Source organism: Myotis yumanensis, unplaced genomic scaffold, assembly GCF_028538775.1.
Source record: "Myotis yumanensis isolate MYYU_CA2020_CCGP unplaced genomic scaffold, mMyoYum1.0.hap1 SCAF_13, whole genome shotgun sequence".
Classification (NCBI taxonomy): Eukaryota; Metazoa; Chordata; class Mammalia; order Chiroptera; family Vespertilionidae; genus Myotis; species Myotis yumanensis.
In genome coordinates this window covers 24,466,194-24,486,094 of record NW_027223764.1, presented here as the reverse complement: position 1 = coordinate 24,486,094, position 19,901 = coordinate 24,466,194, and the positions used below count along the sequence as shown (strand labels likewise).

The 19,901-nt window shown below is 41.4% G+C and overlaps 1 protein-coding gene across 8 annotated transcripts in view; it reads right to left on the bottom strand.

The window, feature by feature from the left end:
- Nucleotides 1–218: 218 nt before the first annotated feature.
- Nucleotides 219–19,901, bottom strand: part of CPEB3 (cytoplasmic polyadenylation element binding protein 3) — a 179,111-nt gene continuing 159,428 nt past the window's right edge. For all 8 annotated transcript variants that reach the window (XM_070432705.1, XM_070432708.1, XM_070432703.1 and 5 more), the window contains one exon: nt 219–6,017. In XM_070432705.1, the coding sequence (XP_070288806.1) occupies nt 5,790–6,017 (228 nt within the window). In that variant the 3' untranslated portion in view covers nt 219–5,789. The remainder of the gene's footprint in view (nt 6,018–19,901) is intronic.

The window sequence follows — 19,901 nt, the reverse complement described above, 5'->3', positions numbered from 1 at the left end:
CTTCAAATGCACGTGCTTTTACTTTTCGTTTTTTCTGGGTGAGCGCTGCTGAGGCAGAGAACGGGTCAATGTTGCGAGTTTAGTGCTTAATCCGCCGAAGGGAACGTGTCCCCCTCCCTCCAAACGCTAATCAGGCAAATGGAACGCGCCGTGTCCCCAGGTGCGCTCCATAGATGCCACGCTATTCCTCAGCGAATGCAAAGGATGACAAGCGTCAGTACTTCATACAACTAGATTTAATAAGTTGTTATTACAGAAAAAAATGAAGTCCAAACTACAAAGTTTAAGCAGTTGAAGCAGTAGCTGCATTGAGCTCCATGTTTAGTCACAGTACTGCAGTTCCATACAAGCAATGTTAGTCCAAGCCCAAAGGCAGAAGCTGAGTAAGGGTTACTAGCAAAAACAATCTAAGAGAACAGGTAATAAAAGATACAATACATTTAAAATTAGTTGTTAGTTGAAAAACAAATACAGAGATCTTAGCTGTGAACACTCTAAAAGTTATGTCCATTATTTTGACAGCAAAAATACAAATACCTAATACTTTATACCCCAACAGAACTATATCCAGAAAAGAAAAAAGAGCAGAAGTTGTCCTGTATTAGCACCCTAGTGTTCTACTTGTGGTGATTAACTTCACCGTCATACAAATTTAAACCTCCCCGAATCATATATCCACTTCTTGACCCATTTTGGGGTATAAAGTCAACAGCATTAATTATAAAATACTCTGTGGTAAAATGGAACACTATTGCAGCTGAGATAGAGAAGTTTGGTTATTATTTAAAAAAAGAAACAGAAAATGTTAGCTGACATACCATACAAACTGGTGAAAAAGCAACAATCCATACAAATAAGCCAGTTTTAACAAAAAGATACTTTTTTTTTTTCACTAATCTGTGACTAATCTTTCACTCAAACCTTGCAAGTAGAGATGTCACAATACTCAAATATTTAGGTAGGAGCCTTACCCAGTTAAATACCATTTTGTTGCTAATACAATAGATAAAATTAAAACTAGCAGTTATTTGCTAATTGCATCAATGCAATACATTCTGCATTAGCCCATGCCTCACTAGCAAGCTATAAAACACAAGATATAAGCAGAAATCTAAGCATAATCTTTATACCACTAAGCAAGAATTTCCCAATTTCGTTTCTTCTGTTCCTAATCACTTATTTGTGAGTTAATGTAAAATTCCAACCAGAGATACCCAATTTGAGTTAAAATTTTACATCACGACTTGATCTAATCTATATATTATTTACAAAACTGAATACAGAGAGCATACCCAAAAGCCAACGCTGGACACCCGTTTCTCCGAGCCATTGACAACCTCGCCTCCCTGGCAGCGGGACCGGAAGAGGCCGGCAAGGACTAGTAGAAACACACCATCGATCTAGAGCAAGTCATTGGATGTTCTGTTTACGCAACACCAGTTTTGCAGTTGTATGTTGGTTTTTTTGTCGTCTTAATTTTAGGTGCCATTACAATGGCACGCTGCCTTCACAGCACAGCTTCGAGGTGAGGTGGGTGTTGGAAAAGAAGCAGGAGGGCAGACAGATCATGCTCAGAGGGTTGCCAGATGTGTTGCCACAATAAGGGACAATTAGGGACAAACGAGGGGCACCATAGCAGGGAGCAGGTGGGAGGTAAAGGAAGATGAAGTCTGACACTGTCCACGACCGTGGTGACGGCTGAGAGTGCCTCCTCGGTACACCCCCCAAAGGAACTGGGGTGACTCAGGGGAGACCCTGCAATCTGTGTCTACCCAGAAAGCGGTGTCCTCTCAGCAATTCCTTTTACTCTCAGACGTCACCACAGTGAATGAATGGAAAGGGTGTGGCCTGGGTGAAAGGCACCATCTCACTCACACATGGACAGCAGTGGGGGGCAGATTCTCACACACACACACACACACACACACACGACATAATGAAGAGTCAGAGGGGAAAGTAATGAGTCATTCTGTTGACCTGGCCAGGTGTCAGCCTGGTGGTGTCTCATGAGGGTGACCATGATCAGGGCCACAGATGTGGCTGCACCTGGTGTTGTATAAATCCACTGTGACATCCCTAGAGAACTGTACTGTGACATCCCTAAGCTTACACTAAACCACTGTAACAAAGGAAAAGGCTTGTCAAAATCTCACATGTTCTGCTCATTCTGTCATTTTATTACCCAATTATTCATTACATTTTCCAATCACTTTACATAACCAACCGTTTTCATTGTTGTCACACTATTGTAAACCACATCAGCAAGTTAATACATAAAGCTTTGCATTTCAAAAAACTAGACACTTTAGTAACAATATTACAAAGGTTTTAGCTTCAAAAATAACTGAAAATGAAAAAAATAAACTTTTAAAGAATTAGCATCATAAAATTAATTTATTCCAAGTAAAAATACAAAATAATATTATGACATTGACCAGATATGAAAGTCCCTCCCAGAAACAACTCTATTAATGATTGAGAAAGCACTCCTTAAAGAAAATACGAAATAAAATGAAAAATATGTAAATATGTTTAATTTTTTTCTTAGCAAAAAATCTCTCTAAAAATAACAATGAAAATTTGTCTCAGTACAAAGGCTACATTACTATTGAAAAAATACCAGCATGAAGAAAAGGTACATATTTGACAGTAGAAAAATGATTTCAGTGAATCACAATGTCTAAAGTTTGCAATGAAAATAAATCTGCAATAAAGATTTATGCCTTTTTTCTTTTCTTTTTTTTTCTATTTTTTATACAAACAGTACAAACAGTATTGCACATAACAACAAATAGTCGAGGTTAGGTTATAGCCTTCAAAAAATCGACTAGTTCAAGTGTCACATCAAGGAAAGGCCACAACAGGACCTGTGATACCCAGGGGCTTCCCAGTCAAGTTGCAGGTCAGAACACCTCTGTGTTTTAAAAAATAATTTTTTTTGAAGGACCCTCTCTTTTAATATAACATTAACAACTTGGGGGAGGGGGGCACATTTATTTACAAAACAAAAGGGAACATGTTATAATTTAATAAACTAAAAAAGTTCTCTTTAAAAAAATACAAACAGAAGAATTCTTTCACAATCCTGGCCAGTCGTGCACAATCAACGCTTGATTATAAATATACAAATTAAGGGAAAGTAGTTTCCACCATCTATTCACAACTTTCAGCACCAAATGGAGTTTATTTTTTGTAACCTATTCTTCATGACCACGTTTTTTTTTCTCACTTTCACGTTAAGCTTTATGCGGTACAATCTTCCAGCTTTTTTGTTGTTGTTGTTGTTTTTTTAAATCTCAGTGTTATTTTAGTACATGAAAGAGGGGTGCTTCTTCAAAAAGTTTTGCTTCTTCCATATAATTAGGTAGATTTCTGCAGGTTAGATATGATCTTTAATATTATAGTTATAAAGCTCTAACTTCTTCATTTTCAAAAAACACAAATAAGCATGAAAAAAATAAAGTTACCCATCTGTTAAATCATTTTTCTTGCAGAATTAAATTAATATATATTTTTCTGAATAAACTTACTTAGAAAATATCATTCTCTCTCCTATATTTCAAAATTGAGGTATTGCAAAAGATCATGTCAGTCAGAAAGCATGCCTTTTTCCTTAAAAACAAACAAACAAAAAAATCTTCAGCCAACTTGAAAACTGTCTAGAATACAAAAAGTAGTAGGTGCATAACAAAATTTCTTGTACAGATGAAAAAACAAACCACAAACATAGAAAACAAACAAACAGAAAACCACAGCTGGGCTGGAAAAAAGCAATTCTTACCCAAAGCCCAGAGGTAACCTCAAAAGGGGAGCACTCCTAATAAGCATTTTTAATCCAGTAAAAAACTATTTTGTTTTTCTCCTTTTTGGAAACAATCTATAGTTTGAGAGCTGGTAATTGCAACGAAACGCTGGAGAAACAAAACAGAATGGGACGAAAACAAGCAATATTAACTTAAGACAGTACAAGGACATCACAGCACGTAAAACACAGCGATTTAAACCTAGTCTGCAGTGTCATATCCAGTCAGATTGTCCCCAGATTTCCAAAACATAGGAAGAAGATTTAAAAAAAAAATCTACATAGTCTCACAATCATCGTGTGTGTTTATATATTACTATCTGCAGCCCAAGAGTGAATGCTAAAAAAAAATGTCCACGGTAGTATTAGCAGGTCTTAATTCTATTCAAGCTTTACAGGATAAATCCAGGGAATTAAGTAGTGAATTTCTCACCCAGACAACCAACCCCGCCCAGGCCATCGTTTCTCGTACAGACATTTCTTTAGCATCACCATCACGCGGCTTTCTTAAAGTGTGCCTAGTTTGTCAATCTGACAACTTATCTCTATATACTGTATATATTCCTAGTGTTTGTAAGCTAAGATGAGCTCTTTGGTTTTCTGGACAAGGTCTGAAGCTATGTAAAATGGTGCAAGCACTAGGAGGTTGGAACTAAGAGCTCATGTGTTAGTTAAGAGTATACCAGTTGTGAACTGTCAAGTTCATTAACGTCTGACACAGAGGCTTTAAACAGTTAAGTTTGATCACAGTTAGACATAATCACTTTACTATATAAAATAAATTGCACAATATATAACAGAGCACCGCAAAGTACTTCATCTACCATCCACGAATTTGCTTTAAGAGTATCCTACACCTAGGTTGTATATTGGTTGTAATATAGGTCATTCTGTTATGGACTCTTCCTAATTTCAGAAGCATTCCATTTATTGAGGCATGCCTTCCTCCAGTCAATTACCAATTCTTTGAATGAAAAAAATCTTGTGTTTGTTTTTGTTTAAAAAAATCAGTATTTTATAGCTTATATAGATTCTTAATTTGTGCATTGTGGGAAGGTTTCATACTAGACATTGGATATAAAATTTATTGCATGCAGCAACCTGATTAAGTAAACATGCAGTCGGAAATAGTGACCTTCCGTTGAAGCCTTCTGAAGTCTCTTCTGATCTCCTTTCGGCAGCGGATTCTATCCCTAAATCACAGAAGTGTGTTGTTGGGTTTTTTTTTTTCATTGATACCTTAGCCTGAATAGAGTATTATGGTATTAATAATACCATTTTAATAGCAGCAAAAGCTATTGCAGCATAAATTTACGTAACACTAAAAGATCTAACTGAAGTCCTCAGCAAAACAAAAAATCAAACGTGAAGGAAAAAATAAAGATTCAGCTTATGAGGTATCCTTACATGTCAAGATAGAGAGCAACTAAAGGCTTATTTTCATTAAGGGTTATCTGTACTCTAAATGACCCCAACTAGTGATTGCTGAATTGTTGTGAAGTTTTTGCTACATCTGCCACCTACTCACGAGTATTACCTTTGGTAAGTCTTCTCCTAGGGGCAACTCTCTAAGTTTCTGAAAATAAGTGCATGCTCCAGTTCAAAAACAATCGGAACAACAACAACACAACAACAACAAACGAAAAAATCACAGACGTCGACCTGACGGCCGCTGATGAGAATGGCAGTCTACGTACTGTCACGAGGGACGAGTCAGGTGTAAGAAATGAAGGTACCAAGCAGACAAAGGTGTGAATCAAAGTGCAAATCAGTACCGTTATACACTCTGCAATTTTGCATTATACTGGACATTGAGTTCAGTAATATGACTGTAAATAATAATAATAATAATAAAAAGACCCATTTCTTCTTTAAAAATCGAGAACAAATGCACAGATTTCCAGAACACTGTAAGCCCTGAGGCAGTGCCCTCTCGTTTCCCTCCGTGTCATCTACTCCAGTACTTGTGGCCAGGTCTGCCCTGGGCTCAGCTCCAGCGGAACGGGACGTGGCGAGGGCGGTCGCCTCCCTCCTTCACCAGCGGTTTGTGGAACTCCCGCCCGGCGCGGGAGTGGATGCTGGCCCAGCAGTATTCGCAGTAATACTGCAGGCAGGTGACGTTGGCACAGAAGAACGGGGCAAACTTCCCCCCACAGCGTGTGCCCTGGCACTCATCACACATCTGATCATCCAGCACATATGGCTTCACTTCCACCTGCACCCAAAGAGGAGAGACAGGAAAAAGGTTTAGCAAGGCTTCCTCCCGTTCCTCCTTTCCAGACTCTACGGTAGAGCTACTGAGGCGTCTCAGTCCCATGCCACCTGGAACTCAGCTGGTGTCGGGCTGTAGCTGAGAGAATGGGCTCTGGAATCTGCTCCTGTGTTTACTGGGTGTGTTGTTGTAGGCAGATTCTCACCCCTCTGTGCCTCTGTGTGCTCTTCCTGAGCCCAGTAAAGTGGGTGTAACATTTACACACACGCACACACACTCAGTTGTCTCTCTGTAAGATGGGGGTAACAGTGTCCACCTCAAAGGGTCCTGGTGAAGATTCTAAGGCAGCACCTGAGCTGAACCCTGAAGGCCAGGCAGCACCAGACAATGCGGGACAAGGAAGAGCATTTCGGGGAGAGGAACCAGCCAGGACGGGGCCCAGAGCAGGCGAATGCAGGGCATGTCCTTGGGGATTGGTCTGGCAGGAGCCAGGCCGGAGGGGGCTGAGGGCGGGGGGGTGGCGCACACGGAGATAGATGGGCCAGGCAGCTGAAGGGTGCTACTGCCCCGAGGCTCTGGGCTTCGTGCTTTAATGACACGGCTGACATCCCACCCAACAATTTCATGTTTTTTAGTTTTTCTTAAGATAAAATGAACCATTTTAAAGTGAACAATCCAGTGGCATTTAATACGCTCACAATGTTGCACAATCACTGCCTCTGTCTAGTTCCAAAACATTCTCATCACCCAAGGGAAACCCTATACCCACTCAGCAACCACTCACCCCACCTCTCCCTGGCTACAACCAACCTGCTTTCTGCCTAAGGGCTTGCCGATTCTGGATAGTTCCTATAAATGGAATCACACAATACGCGACCTTTTGTATCTGGCTCCTTTCACGTGTCATGTTTTGAGTGCATCCCTGCAGCAGAATTTCACTCCTTTTTGTGACTGATATTCCGTTACACGTGCATGTATGTATCACACCTGGTTTATCCACTCCCTCCCTCCCTCCCTCACTCCCTCCCTCACTGATGGAGATTTGGGTTGTTTCCACCTTCTGGCTACTTGAATGGTGCTGCTATCAGCGTATGGACATATATTTGTTTGAATCCCTGTTTTCAATTCTTTTGAGTGTATACCTAGGAGTAGAACTGCTGGGACACACGGCAATTCTATGTCTAACTTTTTGAAGAACTGCCAAATTGCTTCCCACAGAGGCTGCATCGCTTTATATTCCCACCAGCAACGTACCCGGGTTCCGATTTCCCTACATAATCACCAACACTTGCCGTTTCCCACCTCTGTGATTACTGCTGTCCTAGTAGGTGTGGTTTTCATTTCCATGTCCCTACTGACTAATGACTGTGAGCAGCTTTTACTGGTCATTTGTATATCTTCTCTTCTTTTTTCTATCACCATTTATCCCCTCTACATACACCTTCCTTGGAGAAAGATCTATTTCAAGTCCTTTGCCCATTTTTTAATTGGATTGTTTATCTTTTTGTTGTTGTGCTGTAAGCATTCTTTATATATGCTAGACACTAGACTTTTATCAACACACTAGATGCCCGTTGCAGGAAGATTCCTGCAAGAATAGGGCTTCCTTGGGCCTATTCCTGCAATAACAGGGCTTCCTGAGAATGGAGCGAAGCAGAGAAGGGAGCAAAGCCCACCGAGGCAGGCTTTGCTCCCTTCTCTGCTGCCTCACTCCCTCCCTTCGCCGCTTTACCCTCGGCTCCCTCCCTTCTCTGCCACCTGGGCTCTCTCCCTTCTCTGCCGCTTTGCTCCCTCGCCAGGTCACGGATCCACGGCCTGGGTCCCGCAGGCAGCCTCATGCGCTGCCGGCCCCGCCTCGCTGGGTCACGGAGTATGCAAATTAGCCACCATCTTTGTTGGTGGTTAATTTGCATATCATGCTGATTAGCCGATGGGAGGCGTGGTGAAGGTATGGTCAATTACCATGTTTGTCTATTATTAGATAGGATAATTTGCAGATATGTTCTCTGACTTTGTAGGTTATATTTTACTTTCGTGATAATGCCTCTTTTTTTAAATTTTGTTTTATTGCTTAAAGTATTACAAAGAGTATTATATATGTCTCCTTTTTCCCCCCCTTCATGTTGTGATAATGCCTCTTGATGCACAAAAGGTTTCAATACTGATGAAGTCCAATTTATTTATTTCCTTTGTTACTCCTCCTTTTGATGTCACTGCCAAATCCAAGGTCATGAAGATTTACCCTTATGTTTCTTCTGAGAATTTCATGGTTTCAGCTCCTATATTTAGGTTGAGTGATTTTGAGTTGATTTTGTATGTAGTGTAAGGAAGGGGTCTACTTTATTCTTTTGCATGTGGATATCCAGTTGCCCCAGTACATTCGTTGAAGAGACTATTCTTTACCCACTGAATGGTCTTGGCAACCTTGCCAAAAATCAACTAGAGGCCCAACCTTAACTATTCCTTCCTCCTCCTGTGGACTTCATACTGCACACTGCTCATCGGGCATTTCCTATCGATAGTCCTGCCATGGCCAGCATCTCTCTTTAGCTGCAAGCACAGTCCTGGAGCAAGACAGGGCAGTGGCAGATCTGGGAAGAACGTGGTCTGTGGAGACTATGTGTTCCTGGGGAAGGGAGCGCAGCTTATCAGTGCATCGAACCTGGCCTCAGCTCCTGCATCAAAGGCCAGGAAGGAGCCAGAACCTCGGCCTGACCCCTCTGTGCCCTGAGGCTGGGCCACGGTGGAGGCAGGGCAGGCAGGAACTGGGCGGAGCCCACTTTTCCCTCAATCCATGCGCTGGGGACTGCTGGCTTCTACCACCAGGCAGATGCCCGTGCGCAGCGTGTTCCCACAATCAGACCTGAGCCCCAACAAGCCTAGAAAAGGGGATCCAGCAGTCAGAGAGACTGGTCTGAAGGAACAGAATTCACACTCAGCAAAGGAGGAGTGCTGGGGAGAAAGACAATAGCCACTTATAGCATATCCAGCCACGGAAAGGGCACTTAAGGAGATTCAAGTCTAGCACAAAGGAGACTTCCTGGTAATACTAAAAAAATATCAGGACTTGACTTGGGGTGTGAACACAACAGAATATACAGATGATGTATTATAGAACTGTACGCCTGAAACTTATATAATTTTATTAACCAATGTCACCCCAATAAATTCAATTTTAAAAAAGGTTCCTTTTGTTTAAGTATAAAAACAGTGGTTATATAGGTTTTATTTCCTCAGGTTTTTTTTTTTTTTTAAAGTGTAAATTAATTTTTTTATATTAAAGTCATAAAAACTAACTATTTTAAAGTGAACAATCCAGGGGTGTTTGACATATTCACAGTGCTGTGTAACCACCACCACCTCTAGCTAGTTCCAGCACACTTTCATCACCGCAAAAGGAAACCTGGAACTCCCAGCTTTGTTTTTTAAAGAACTCTTTCTAAGCGATATTATGAGTTATTTAACGGGGTTATTTCAGGATGAAATGATATGATGTCTGGATGAGGGTGGGGAGAGTGAGCAGAGGTGTAGATGAACAGGTTTGGTCACAAGTTGGTAACTACTGAAACTGGATGACAGAAACATTGCCTATTGATAACTTGCAATTGGAAGATGGGATTCATTATACTCTCCTCTATACTTTTGAATGTATCCAAACGTTTTTATTATTAAGAAGCTAAAATATGTAAAGTGTGCCTTTTTCACCAATTAAGTTATCAGATGAAATGAAGACAGGATAGTCACTGTTGGAATCCAGTTTAGTGGCATAAAAGATCAAGTGAGAAAATATTTCAAAGCTTGGGGTTGGGGGGTGGGCGGGATATAATTTAGAAAAGTAAAAAATGAGAGAAAAGTTAAGAAATTTTAGAATAGATCCAGGAGAACCTAATCCAGAAGTTCCAGAAAGAGAAAAAGAAATGAGGAAAGGTAAAAGTCCTGAACTACATATAAAAAATACCAGCAGGTCCACTCTGGACTGTATGAAAAAAGGAACATACCACCAGGCACATCCCGGGAAGTCACTAGCTGAAATCCCTGAACTCTGAAGGTACAGAGAAAATGCTACATGCTTCCAAGTGAAAAGAGCTAGGTACGGTCTCCTGCAAAGCAAAGAAACCACCAGGCATCAGACTTATCTGCACCTCTGGAAGGTGGAACACCAAGAAATACTACCTATCAGGCTGAGAGAAAAAGACAGGACCCAAAATCCTGTATCTGGTCAAGGTATCATTTCCCTAAGAAGACTTGTAAGAAAATTAGTAGCTTTATGATATTCTAGGAATAAAAATGAAGAAAATAATCTATTCACATTTGTAACAAAAATTATGTTACTCAGAATGAATTAGACCATAAGACACTGGACCTACATGAAGAAATATTTAAATGTTAAAAAGAAAAGAAAATAATCTTAAAAAAACAAAAACACAAAACCCCACTAGGTCTATATGTACATATTAAGGGCAAGGTAGACCTTTTTAATAAGGACTAGAATCCTAGAAGCTCCAGAAGAAAATAAATATATTAAACTATGTAAAAATAAAATACATTTATAAATGGCAAAAAGATACTTTGAGAAAAGTCACTAGGCAAATGATGGATTTGGGAAAAAATAACAGATTATTATTTATATTATATAAAGAACTCTTAAAAACTGGCAAGAAAAAGACATACAATACAATGAAAAATGGGTAGAAAATAATTTATGTAAGAATTCAAAGGCAATCCACTTGAAAAGATTTTCACATTGGTGAGTAGGAAAAAGAAAATTAATATCACTTTGTTCTCCTTAGACTGGCAAACATTTAAAAGGGAGTAATAACTACTTATCATTTGTCAATAGAAATGTAACCTGCTACAACATTTTAAAAAAGCAAACTAGCGCCCTGGCCTGCGTGGCTCGGTTGGTTGGAGCATCGTCCCATACAGAGAAAGGTGGTGGTTCCATTCCAGTCGAAGTACACACCCAGGTTTCGGGTTAGATCCCCAGTTGGGGTGTGTGTGGGAGGCAGCTGATTGATGTTTTTCTTTCCCTTCCTCTCTCTAAAATCCATTTTTTTAAAAAGCAAATGATTAAAATTAAAAATACATATACTCTTTGACCCTATAATCCCACTGTTGGTGATTGTTAGTGCTATAAACATAACCATCACATCTGAAATATATTTACTGAGGAATTGCTCATAGCGGCAAATAACTAAAAATAAAGGAAATGTCCACCTATATGGAAATGGTTGAATAAAATGTGGTACATCTGCCCCATGGAATATCATGGAAAAGACTGAATGTGTGCTCCCCCCGCTGATTTGAAAAGAGTGAACAAACTGGAGAAAGAGAACAAGGGAAGAGGCATAACTGATCAGGAACAGATGGAAAGGCTTGCTCAGAAGTCAGGGAGGCCATTTCTTATCATCTAGAACAGTGGTTCTCAACCTTCCTAATGCCTCGACCCTTTAATACAGTTCCTCATGTTGTGGTGACCCCCAACCATAAAATTATTTTCGTTGCTACTTTATAACTGTAATTTTGCTACTGTTATGAATCGTAATGTAAATATCTGATATGCAGGATGTATTTTCATTGTTACAAGTTGAACATAATTAAAGCACAGATTAATCACAAAAACAATATGTAATTATATATGTGTTTTCCGATGGTCTTAGGCGACCCCTGTGAAAGGGTTGTTCGACCCCCAAAGGGGTCGTGACCCACAGGTTGAGAACCGCTGATCTAGAGCAACATGCTTCCTGGAAGTATAACTTCACTTGATGTGCTCAGAGCTTTTAAATATAATGTGCTTCTCATCTTCATGACACGTGTCACAGAGTACACCCAGCCTATAAACCACAGTGACCTTGTTACCATTCCCACCAAACACGGCGCCCTCCACCGCAGGCAACACTAAGAATGTTTAAACGTCAAGTTTTAGTTTTTCCACTGATGATGAGCTGTAATCCTGCTGTTTAATTTTCTAGGCATCTGTCAGCAACGTGAAGATAGCTTTTCCTTAGCAACAAAGTTATGCACAACCTTCCAGATTTAGCAGATTCACAGCTATTAATTTTAGAAGCTATCTGGGATTTAAAAAACACATAGGGGAAAGGGTTTGGATTTCATTTTCTTTTTACCTTTCAAAGGATGGCCCTTATCATGTTTCCTATTTTCAGGGGCTAGAGCAAGAAAGATTTAAAAATAACTGTGCTTTTCCCACGGTTCAGAATGTGCTTGTGTGTCCTAACGCTGATGCCGCTGCCATACGTTTACAGAGCACAGGGGATCTGGGAGTGTCTGTGTGGCCTTAAGAAGAACTTTTTTCATGCCAGCTGACAGTATCCTGCACCATCCATACATCCACCCTTAGCCTGGTTTCCCTCCATGGAAGTGGGGCTGGAGGTGAGGATGTAAATCAGCCCCAAACCAATTTCTAGTGGCAGAACAGTGTATCATGTGGAGAACAAAGGGTAAAACAATCATTAATAACTGTGAACTGTTCCAGAGACAGAGAAGCATCCCACAGACCGTCAAACTTCAGAGGGAAGGCAGGGGAGGGAGGTTTGGGGGGAGCGGGGGGTGGTAAAAGATCAACCAAAGGACTTGTATGCAGGTATATAAGCATAACCAATGGACACAGACACTAGGGGGGTGAGGGCATGTGCTGGGGGTGGGGGGGGGGGTGGGAGTGGCTGGGGAGAGGTCAAGAGAGGAAAAAGGAGAGATATGTAATACTTTAAACAATAAAGAATTAAAAAACAAACAAACAAACAAACAAACAAACAAACAAAACCTGTGAAATGCAGCCCAGCTGGCGTGGCTCAGTGGTTGAGCCTCGACCTATGAACCAGGAGGTTGCAGTTCGATTCCTGGTCAAGGCACATGCCCAGGTTGCGGGCTCCATCCCCAGTGTGGGCATGCGGGAGGCAGCCGATTGGTGATTCTGATTCTCCCTCATTATTGATGTTTCTGTCTCTCTCTCTCTCTTCTCTCCCTTCCTCTCTGAAATCAATAAAAATATATTTAAAACAAAACAAAAAAAATTGTGAAATGCATAACTGCCATGGCCACCCCCCTCACCTCCACCAGAGTATAGAAGGGCCGAGCGCCCTGACTGTACCCCTTAACTGGCTACATCACAGCCTTCAGGCCTCAGTTTCCCCTTCCCTCTGAGAGATGTGGACCAGCTCTTTCAACTAAGAACAGGCACTCCACAAGAAATTGCTAGTTGACTGATAGCCCCTGGCTTCTGAGGTTAAAGAACATGAATATCCTGCTGAGATAATGATGTAAAAGGGGGTGATGGACTTTTTCCCATTAGTTATCTTATAAACAGCCTCTATAGTCAAATATGAGCAGTAAAGAACATTTAATCACTCTAAAGTGCTTTCATGTTAAAAATAACCACAATTCTGGACCTTGAGAACATCATGCTAAGTGAAATAAGCCAGTCAGAAACACCTAAGAACCATATGATTTCACTCATTTGTGGGATGTAAAACAAACTAACTCATGGATACATACAGCAGTGTGGTGGTTGCCAGAGGGAAGGGGCTAGGCAGCAGTGGTTCTCAACCTTCTGGCCCTTTAAATACAGTTCCTCATGTTGTGATCCCCAACCATAAAATTATTTTCGTTGCTACTTCATAACTGTGATGTTGCTACTGTTGTGAATCGTAATGTAAATATCTGATATGCAGGTTGGTCTTAAGCAACCCCTGTGAAAGGGTCGTTTGACCGCCAAAGGGGTCGCGACCCACAGGTTGAGAACCGCTGTATTAACCAATCACCCCAATAAAATTAATAAAGTAAATAAATTTTTATTTTATTTAATTTTATTTAAAATATATTTCTTTATTGATTTCAGAGAGGAAGGGAGAAGGAGAGAGAGATAGAAACATCAATGATGAGAGAGAATCATTAATTGGCTGCCTCCTGCACGCCCCTGGGGATCAAGCCCGCAATCCAGGCGTGTACCCTTGGCTGGAATCAAACATGGGACCCTTCAGTCCGCAGGCTGACGCTCTATCCACTGAGCCAAGCCGGCTAGGGCAATTTTATAAAAAGAAAATCACAATTCCAAGAGGGAAGACATAAAAAGAGAGAACAGGACAGGAGAGGTCAGAGGTCAAGACGAGGAAGTTGAGACAGGACAAAAAGTTTCTATGCCATGTAGAGAAGAGGAATATCTCTCTCGCTTTCTTTAGATGACCCGAACTCCATTTAAAAAACTATTTATAGTCAAAGGCTCTGAGACGCCCAGTGCTTCAAAATAAGCTCAGGTAGGATTAGTTCCGACAATACCTGAACTCACTTCTTCTTAAAGAATCCAAACCAACACAGTCATAGCTACAGCTGGGAAGCTTTCAAGCCAGACCAAGGCAGGGGCCAGTAACAGCAGCTAAATAAAGGCTGGGTCATGGGGCCCCCACTGAGGCCAGGAGCAGACATTGTCTGGGAACAGGTCATCAGAACCCTCACTCCTTTTGCTATTGAGTTATCTTATGTATTCCAGCTGTGGCCAGGGACAGTGTGGTATGATCCACACTCCTGTCAGTATGGTTACTGGGTCATATTAATCTTCACACAGGCTAAAAATACAAAGACTCTGATAGTGTTTAGTTAAAATTCAGGTCTAGAGGAAGAGAGAAAAAAAGATCAAATGTGTGAAGTACTTGAAGTACTTGCAAAGAAAGGTGCAAAGGATAACATCTTATTAAATAAAAAATAGATTACGCCCAGCTGGTGTGGCTCAGTGGTTGAGCGTCAACCTATGAACCAGGAGGTCACGGTTTGATTCCCTATCAGGGAACATGCCCAGGTTACAGGCTCAATCCCCAGTGTGGAGGGGGAAGGTGCAGGAGGCAACCAGTCAGTGATTCTCTCTCATTACTGATGTTTCTATCTCCCTCTCCCTTCCTCTCTGAAATCAATAAAAATATGTATTTAAAATAAAGAAATCAATAAAAACAAATTCTTCTAAAGAGTATGCTATTAAATATGACATGCTATAGCTTAGCTGTCACATGTATCAGAAAGCCCCACCTTAGCTAACTGACAATCAGTCTCTCTGGTCCTCTGAATTAAGCTAAAACAGAGGCATGAAAACATTATTTGTCAATGGTATACTGATTTTCAACCTATTTTCTCTTTCATATAGAGACTGATATGTTAGAAAGATACAACAGCTAATCTCAAGTAATCAAAATACAAAAAAATGATAAATACCACAGGGAATATCAACCACACCGCCCATGCCCACCACTACCATGAATGCACAGCTGCTGTTTCCCCGCCCCACCCCACCCCTTTGCGGATAGAAAACATGTGCTCAGCACGCCCAGCTCTGGGAATTTATACAAAAGAATGGAAATCAAGATCTGGGAGTGGTATTTGCACTATCATGCTCACGGCAGCACTGTTCACAATAGTCAAGGTGTGGAAGCAACTGAATGTCTGTGACAGATAAATGGATAAAGCAAATATGGTCTATACACACCGTGGAATATTACTCAGACTTAAAAAAGGAGGAAATTCTGTCACATGTGACAACATGGATGAACAACCTTAAAGACATTCTGCTAAGGGCAATAAGCCAGTCACAGGAGGACACCTGCATGGTTCTATTTATAGGAGGCATCTAACCCAGTGACTCACAGAAAGCGAAAAGCAGACTGGCAGCTGCCAGGGTCTGGGGCAGGGGGAGTGGGGAACTGCTGGTCAAAGGGTATAAATTCCAAGGATGCACAACATTGTGTTTATAGTTAACAGTGTGCTGCACACTTAAACATCTGTTGAGAGGATAGAGTTCAAGGGGTTTTCACCACAATGAAAAAAAAGAAGAAAATATATGGTGGGTGTGGCATACTTGGTAAACAGGGACCAGAGAAGGGGGTGGGGGGGAGATCAACTGCGCATGAAACTTCTGAATTTGAGCATGAAACAAAGAAAAGAAGCTGAAAACAGTATTTTCTCAACTGGGCCCCTTGGAACATTATTCCCGAGAGATGGTGCATTTCAAAAGAATCTGTGAAAGACTGCACCGTGTCTCCTTGGATCTTCACCGTGAAGATTAGCATATAAAAGATTCTAAGAAGTCCTAGAATAAAGCAGCCTCGTTATGTTCCTTCAAGAAAGCATTTCCAAACTCATTTGACTCTGAAAAAGGTTTCTCTGCAAAACAGATATTAAAATCCCAAGGGACTCATGCTTTATGAAGAGCGACTTAAGAAATGGTGCTTTAGGGGAACTAATTTTAGGGATGGAACCCTGACTACTCAGAGCTCCTCCTCCTATTTCAAAAACTCAAATCAGTCCACTTTCCCAGAGCTCCTCCTCCTATTTCAAAAACTCAAATAAATCAGTCCACTTTCCCCCTATCTTGCCTGAAATATTTAACTCCTTTTATCATGAAAAATGCCAATTAAACTAATAAGCTTCTTACAGTAGAGCTCGAATATTAGCCATTTGTGATTTCATGGAATTTACTTTTATCAGCGCCATTGCACACTGACAGAGTGCTTTACAGGTTTCAAAAGCACTGTCATTACCACGTACACACCTACTTCCTTCAGGCTATTTAATAAGCGGTATAGTCAGGACTAACCCCCGATTGGCTGGTTGTGGTCTAGTATCTTTCGACTAGTAAAAAAAAAAGGTCTCTCTGGGCTGAGTTGGCAGATCAAGTAATAAACATCTGATTTACACATTTCCAGGAGACAACATGACCAAGTGGTATTAAACAATAGTTGTGTGTGTGTGTGTGCGCAGTGGAGACCTCTCAAATTTTTATAAAGAAAATTTTTCCTACAAGTTAAAGCGTATGTTTTTGTTAGACTGGGGAAGATTCAATTGACTCTACCCTTACAAATTTTCTCAGAACACCCCAGAATAGACAAGGGGGTAGAGAAATGGCCATGTAGGAAGATGACTCATGTTCATATGATCCCATTCTTCACACTACGCAAATCTGTCCTACGTAAGCGGCCTAGACTGGAGTTATAAGGAAAACTGGTTTTAGCAGAGCTCTCACATCCTAGGTGTTCCTTTGGAGCCACTTCTAAAAATACCACAAAAATGGACAGAATGAGTACAGGGGCCCTCTTTTGCCCTTATTGCACTTAAATACTTTAAACTGTTCCATTTTTCACAGAAACACCGTTCAAAGGAATATAAGCAAAATGTAATCCTAACCTTCTACTGAATTTCAAGTTCAAAATCTGTTCATTATCATAGAAAAGATACTGGTAAAAACACCTCTTTCTAGACTAAAGAAACCACCTTCAATTCTTTAAATGGAAAATGCACCCAGGTATTTACCTCTATAAAAGGAGCTTAAAGACTCCACATGTGTGTCTTGACTAACCTCTAAGCAGCAGGTTGGTAGACTGGTACCTATTTTCATTTCTTATTTTTTCTAGTGTCAAATTCAACTACTTACTCTTTTTTTTTAATTTTTAATTTTATTTTTTATTGATTTTTTTACAGAGAGGAAGGGAGAGGGATAGAGAGTCAGAAACATCGATGAGAGAGAAACATCGATCAGCTGCCTCCCGCACACTCCCCACTGGGGATATGCCCGCAACCTAGGTACATGCCCTTGACCGGAATCGAACCTGGGACCCTTCAGTCCGCAGGCCGACGCTCCATCCACTGAGCCAAACCCGTCAGGGCTCAATTACTTACTCTTATATTAAGGATTCTTAATGAAACTGAGTAGGCATTTTCAAAGGGAAAAAAAAGAGCATCAACAATTAGCCATGGTCATATGGTTGGGCAACAGCACAATTTAAATAGGCCAGGCTCTACAATAATACCCATCAACACCCAACAAGGAAAATAACTTTCTGAAGTGGTTCATCTATCATTGTTTACCTGTGCAATAAGTGGTAAGATAGTTAGGCTGTTTCTTACTACTATGAGACAATAAAATTAAGCCTCTAAGAGGTTAAGAAACTTGCCCAACGTCACACAATGACTGGGAGAAGAGTTAGGAGTGTAGCTCACAGCTCCCAAGTCCCAAGCCAGGACATTTTTTCACTACAGCCATGGTTCTCTGAATGGTGAGGATCGGAGTGGGTGTGGGGTATAACCCCCGTTAGGTACTTATGCTCATACCCCATAGATACACCCCCTAGTAGTGTTCTAGGGAACCTCTCTTCCCATGAGAGTGTATCACATGCCTCATGTGTGCTAAGGCAGAAGAAACACTGAGAGCCACCATACTGGGTGCTACACAACCTTGATATCGTCAACACAGGGACTATCACCAATTGGCTGATAACTGATGAATATTGGCCATAAGATATGCTTTATGTAACCCTTAAAGGATTTATTTCAAGATGTTAATTTGGAGGTGCATTGCCTCATACTGACTTGAAAAAAGGTGTTACATGAAGACAGCATCAAAGTAAAAAACAAAGGCAAAACAACTATAAAAAAAAAAAGCACAGGAAAATTTCGAACTCCTTTTGCTAATGTTCAAAATAACCTACAGACATACTAGAAGATCCTGATAAACTCTAGCTGTGCCCTGCTCTGTGCAGAACAGGTTACCTAAAAGTATGTGAACTATTGAAACATATTGTAAAACTCACTGCGGGACCTGTGATCGGACTTGCAGGTTCCTAACCCAGGTCTGTGGGAAAAGCACTTCATGGAGTAAGTGGGTCTGAACCAACATCAGACCCTGGATAAGCAGGAGAATTCAGGAGGAAAGTCCCGAGAGCAGAGGCCGCTCTGCCCTTAATGGACAGGTGCCTTCAGAGTCTCTAAAGCTCTCCTAAAGTTTCCTCTGTTGCAAAATAAAGGGGGTTGAATCTGGTCATGCCTAAGGTTAAGTCCAGCTTGAATGTAAGTATCAAAGAACACTTTCTGATGGTTTGAACAGCAAAGTCTAGATTTCTTTATTACTCAAGGAAGTGTTCATAACGAAGTAGGAAAGGCATGCTGTGCGAGGTGCCCTCTGGTGGACGGCGGATATGCCAAAGGTTGGTCTATAAGGGCTTTCCCTGAGCCACCTCTCAGCCAGCCTTCATTCAGAAACTCACTCATTCATCTGCAGATCAGTAATAACGTGTACCCACACTGTACCAAGTATTAAGTATCAGCAACTAACGTGAAAGACATACAGCCATCGGCCTCAGGGACTGTATGGTCTAAGAAGACATTTAAGCAGTGCTTCATCACAGAGGAGCTTTAATGCCACAAAGGAATGGCAGCTGGTATTATGACAATGATCTATGGGGGAGAAATAAGCTCCACTAAAAATATTACAGGGAAGCTGAGACCATAAGGAAAAGTGGCTATTGGGCCGAGGAAACAGCATATATATTAATCCCGAGAAAGAGAGAAAAAGGCCAGCTGTGACCGGCTCCAGCCAAGGAAGAGAGAGCTAAGGCAGCAGAAGGGTGTAGTCCACGCAGGGTCGTGTAGGCCATGGTAGGTGAGAACTCTGAGCTTTGTCCTAAGGGCAGTAGAACATAACCCAAAGGTGTAAAGGAGGGAAGACATGATGCACAGATGACTTCACAAGGTCACTCTGGTTTTCATGCACAGGATGCAGTGGGATGGGCAAAGGATGAACCGGGGAGACGATGAGAAAGCTGCTGCAGGCGTCCCGGGGACCGGTGAGAGTGCCTCACTCCACCAGCCTCGAGAAACTCCCATGGTTGTTTCCAGTCCTTGCTCTCCTCCCATTTATCACCCTAACTTCTTCCGCACATTTCCTGAGTGCCACCCAAGGCCCCCGGCACAGGTGGCAGAGTCCCTATCATGGCAGCTCTGTAAGGGACCATCAGCACCAGCCCCTCCACCTGCCAGTGCTTCCATTCCCAGACACACCATGGCAAAGAGTCTGCTGATGTGCACACTGGTCAGCCTACTCTAACAAGTCACGCA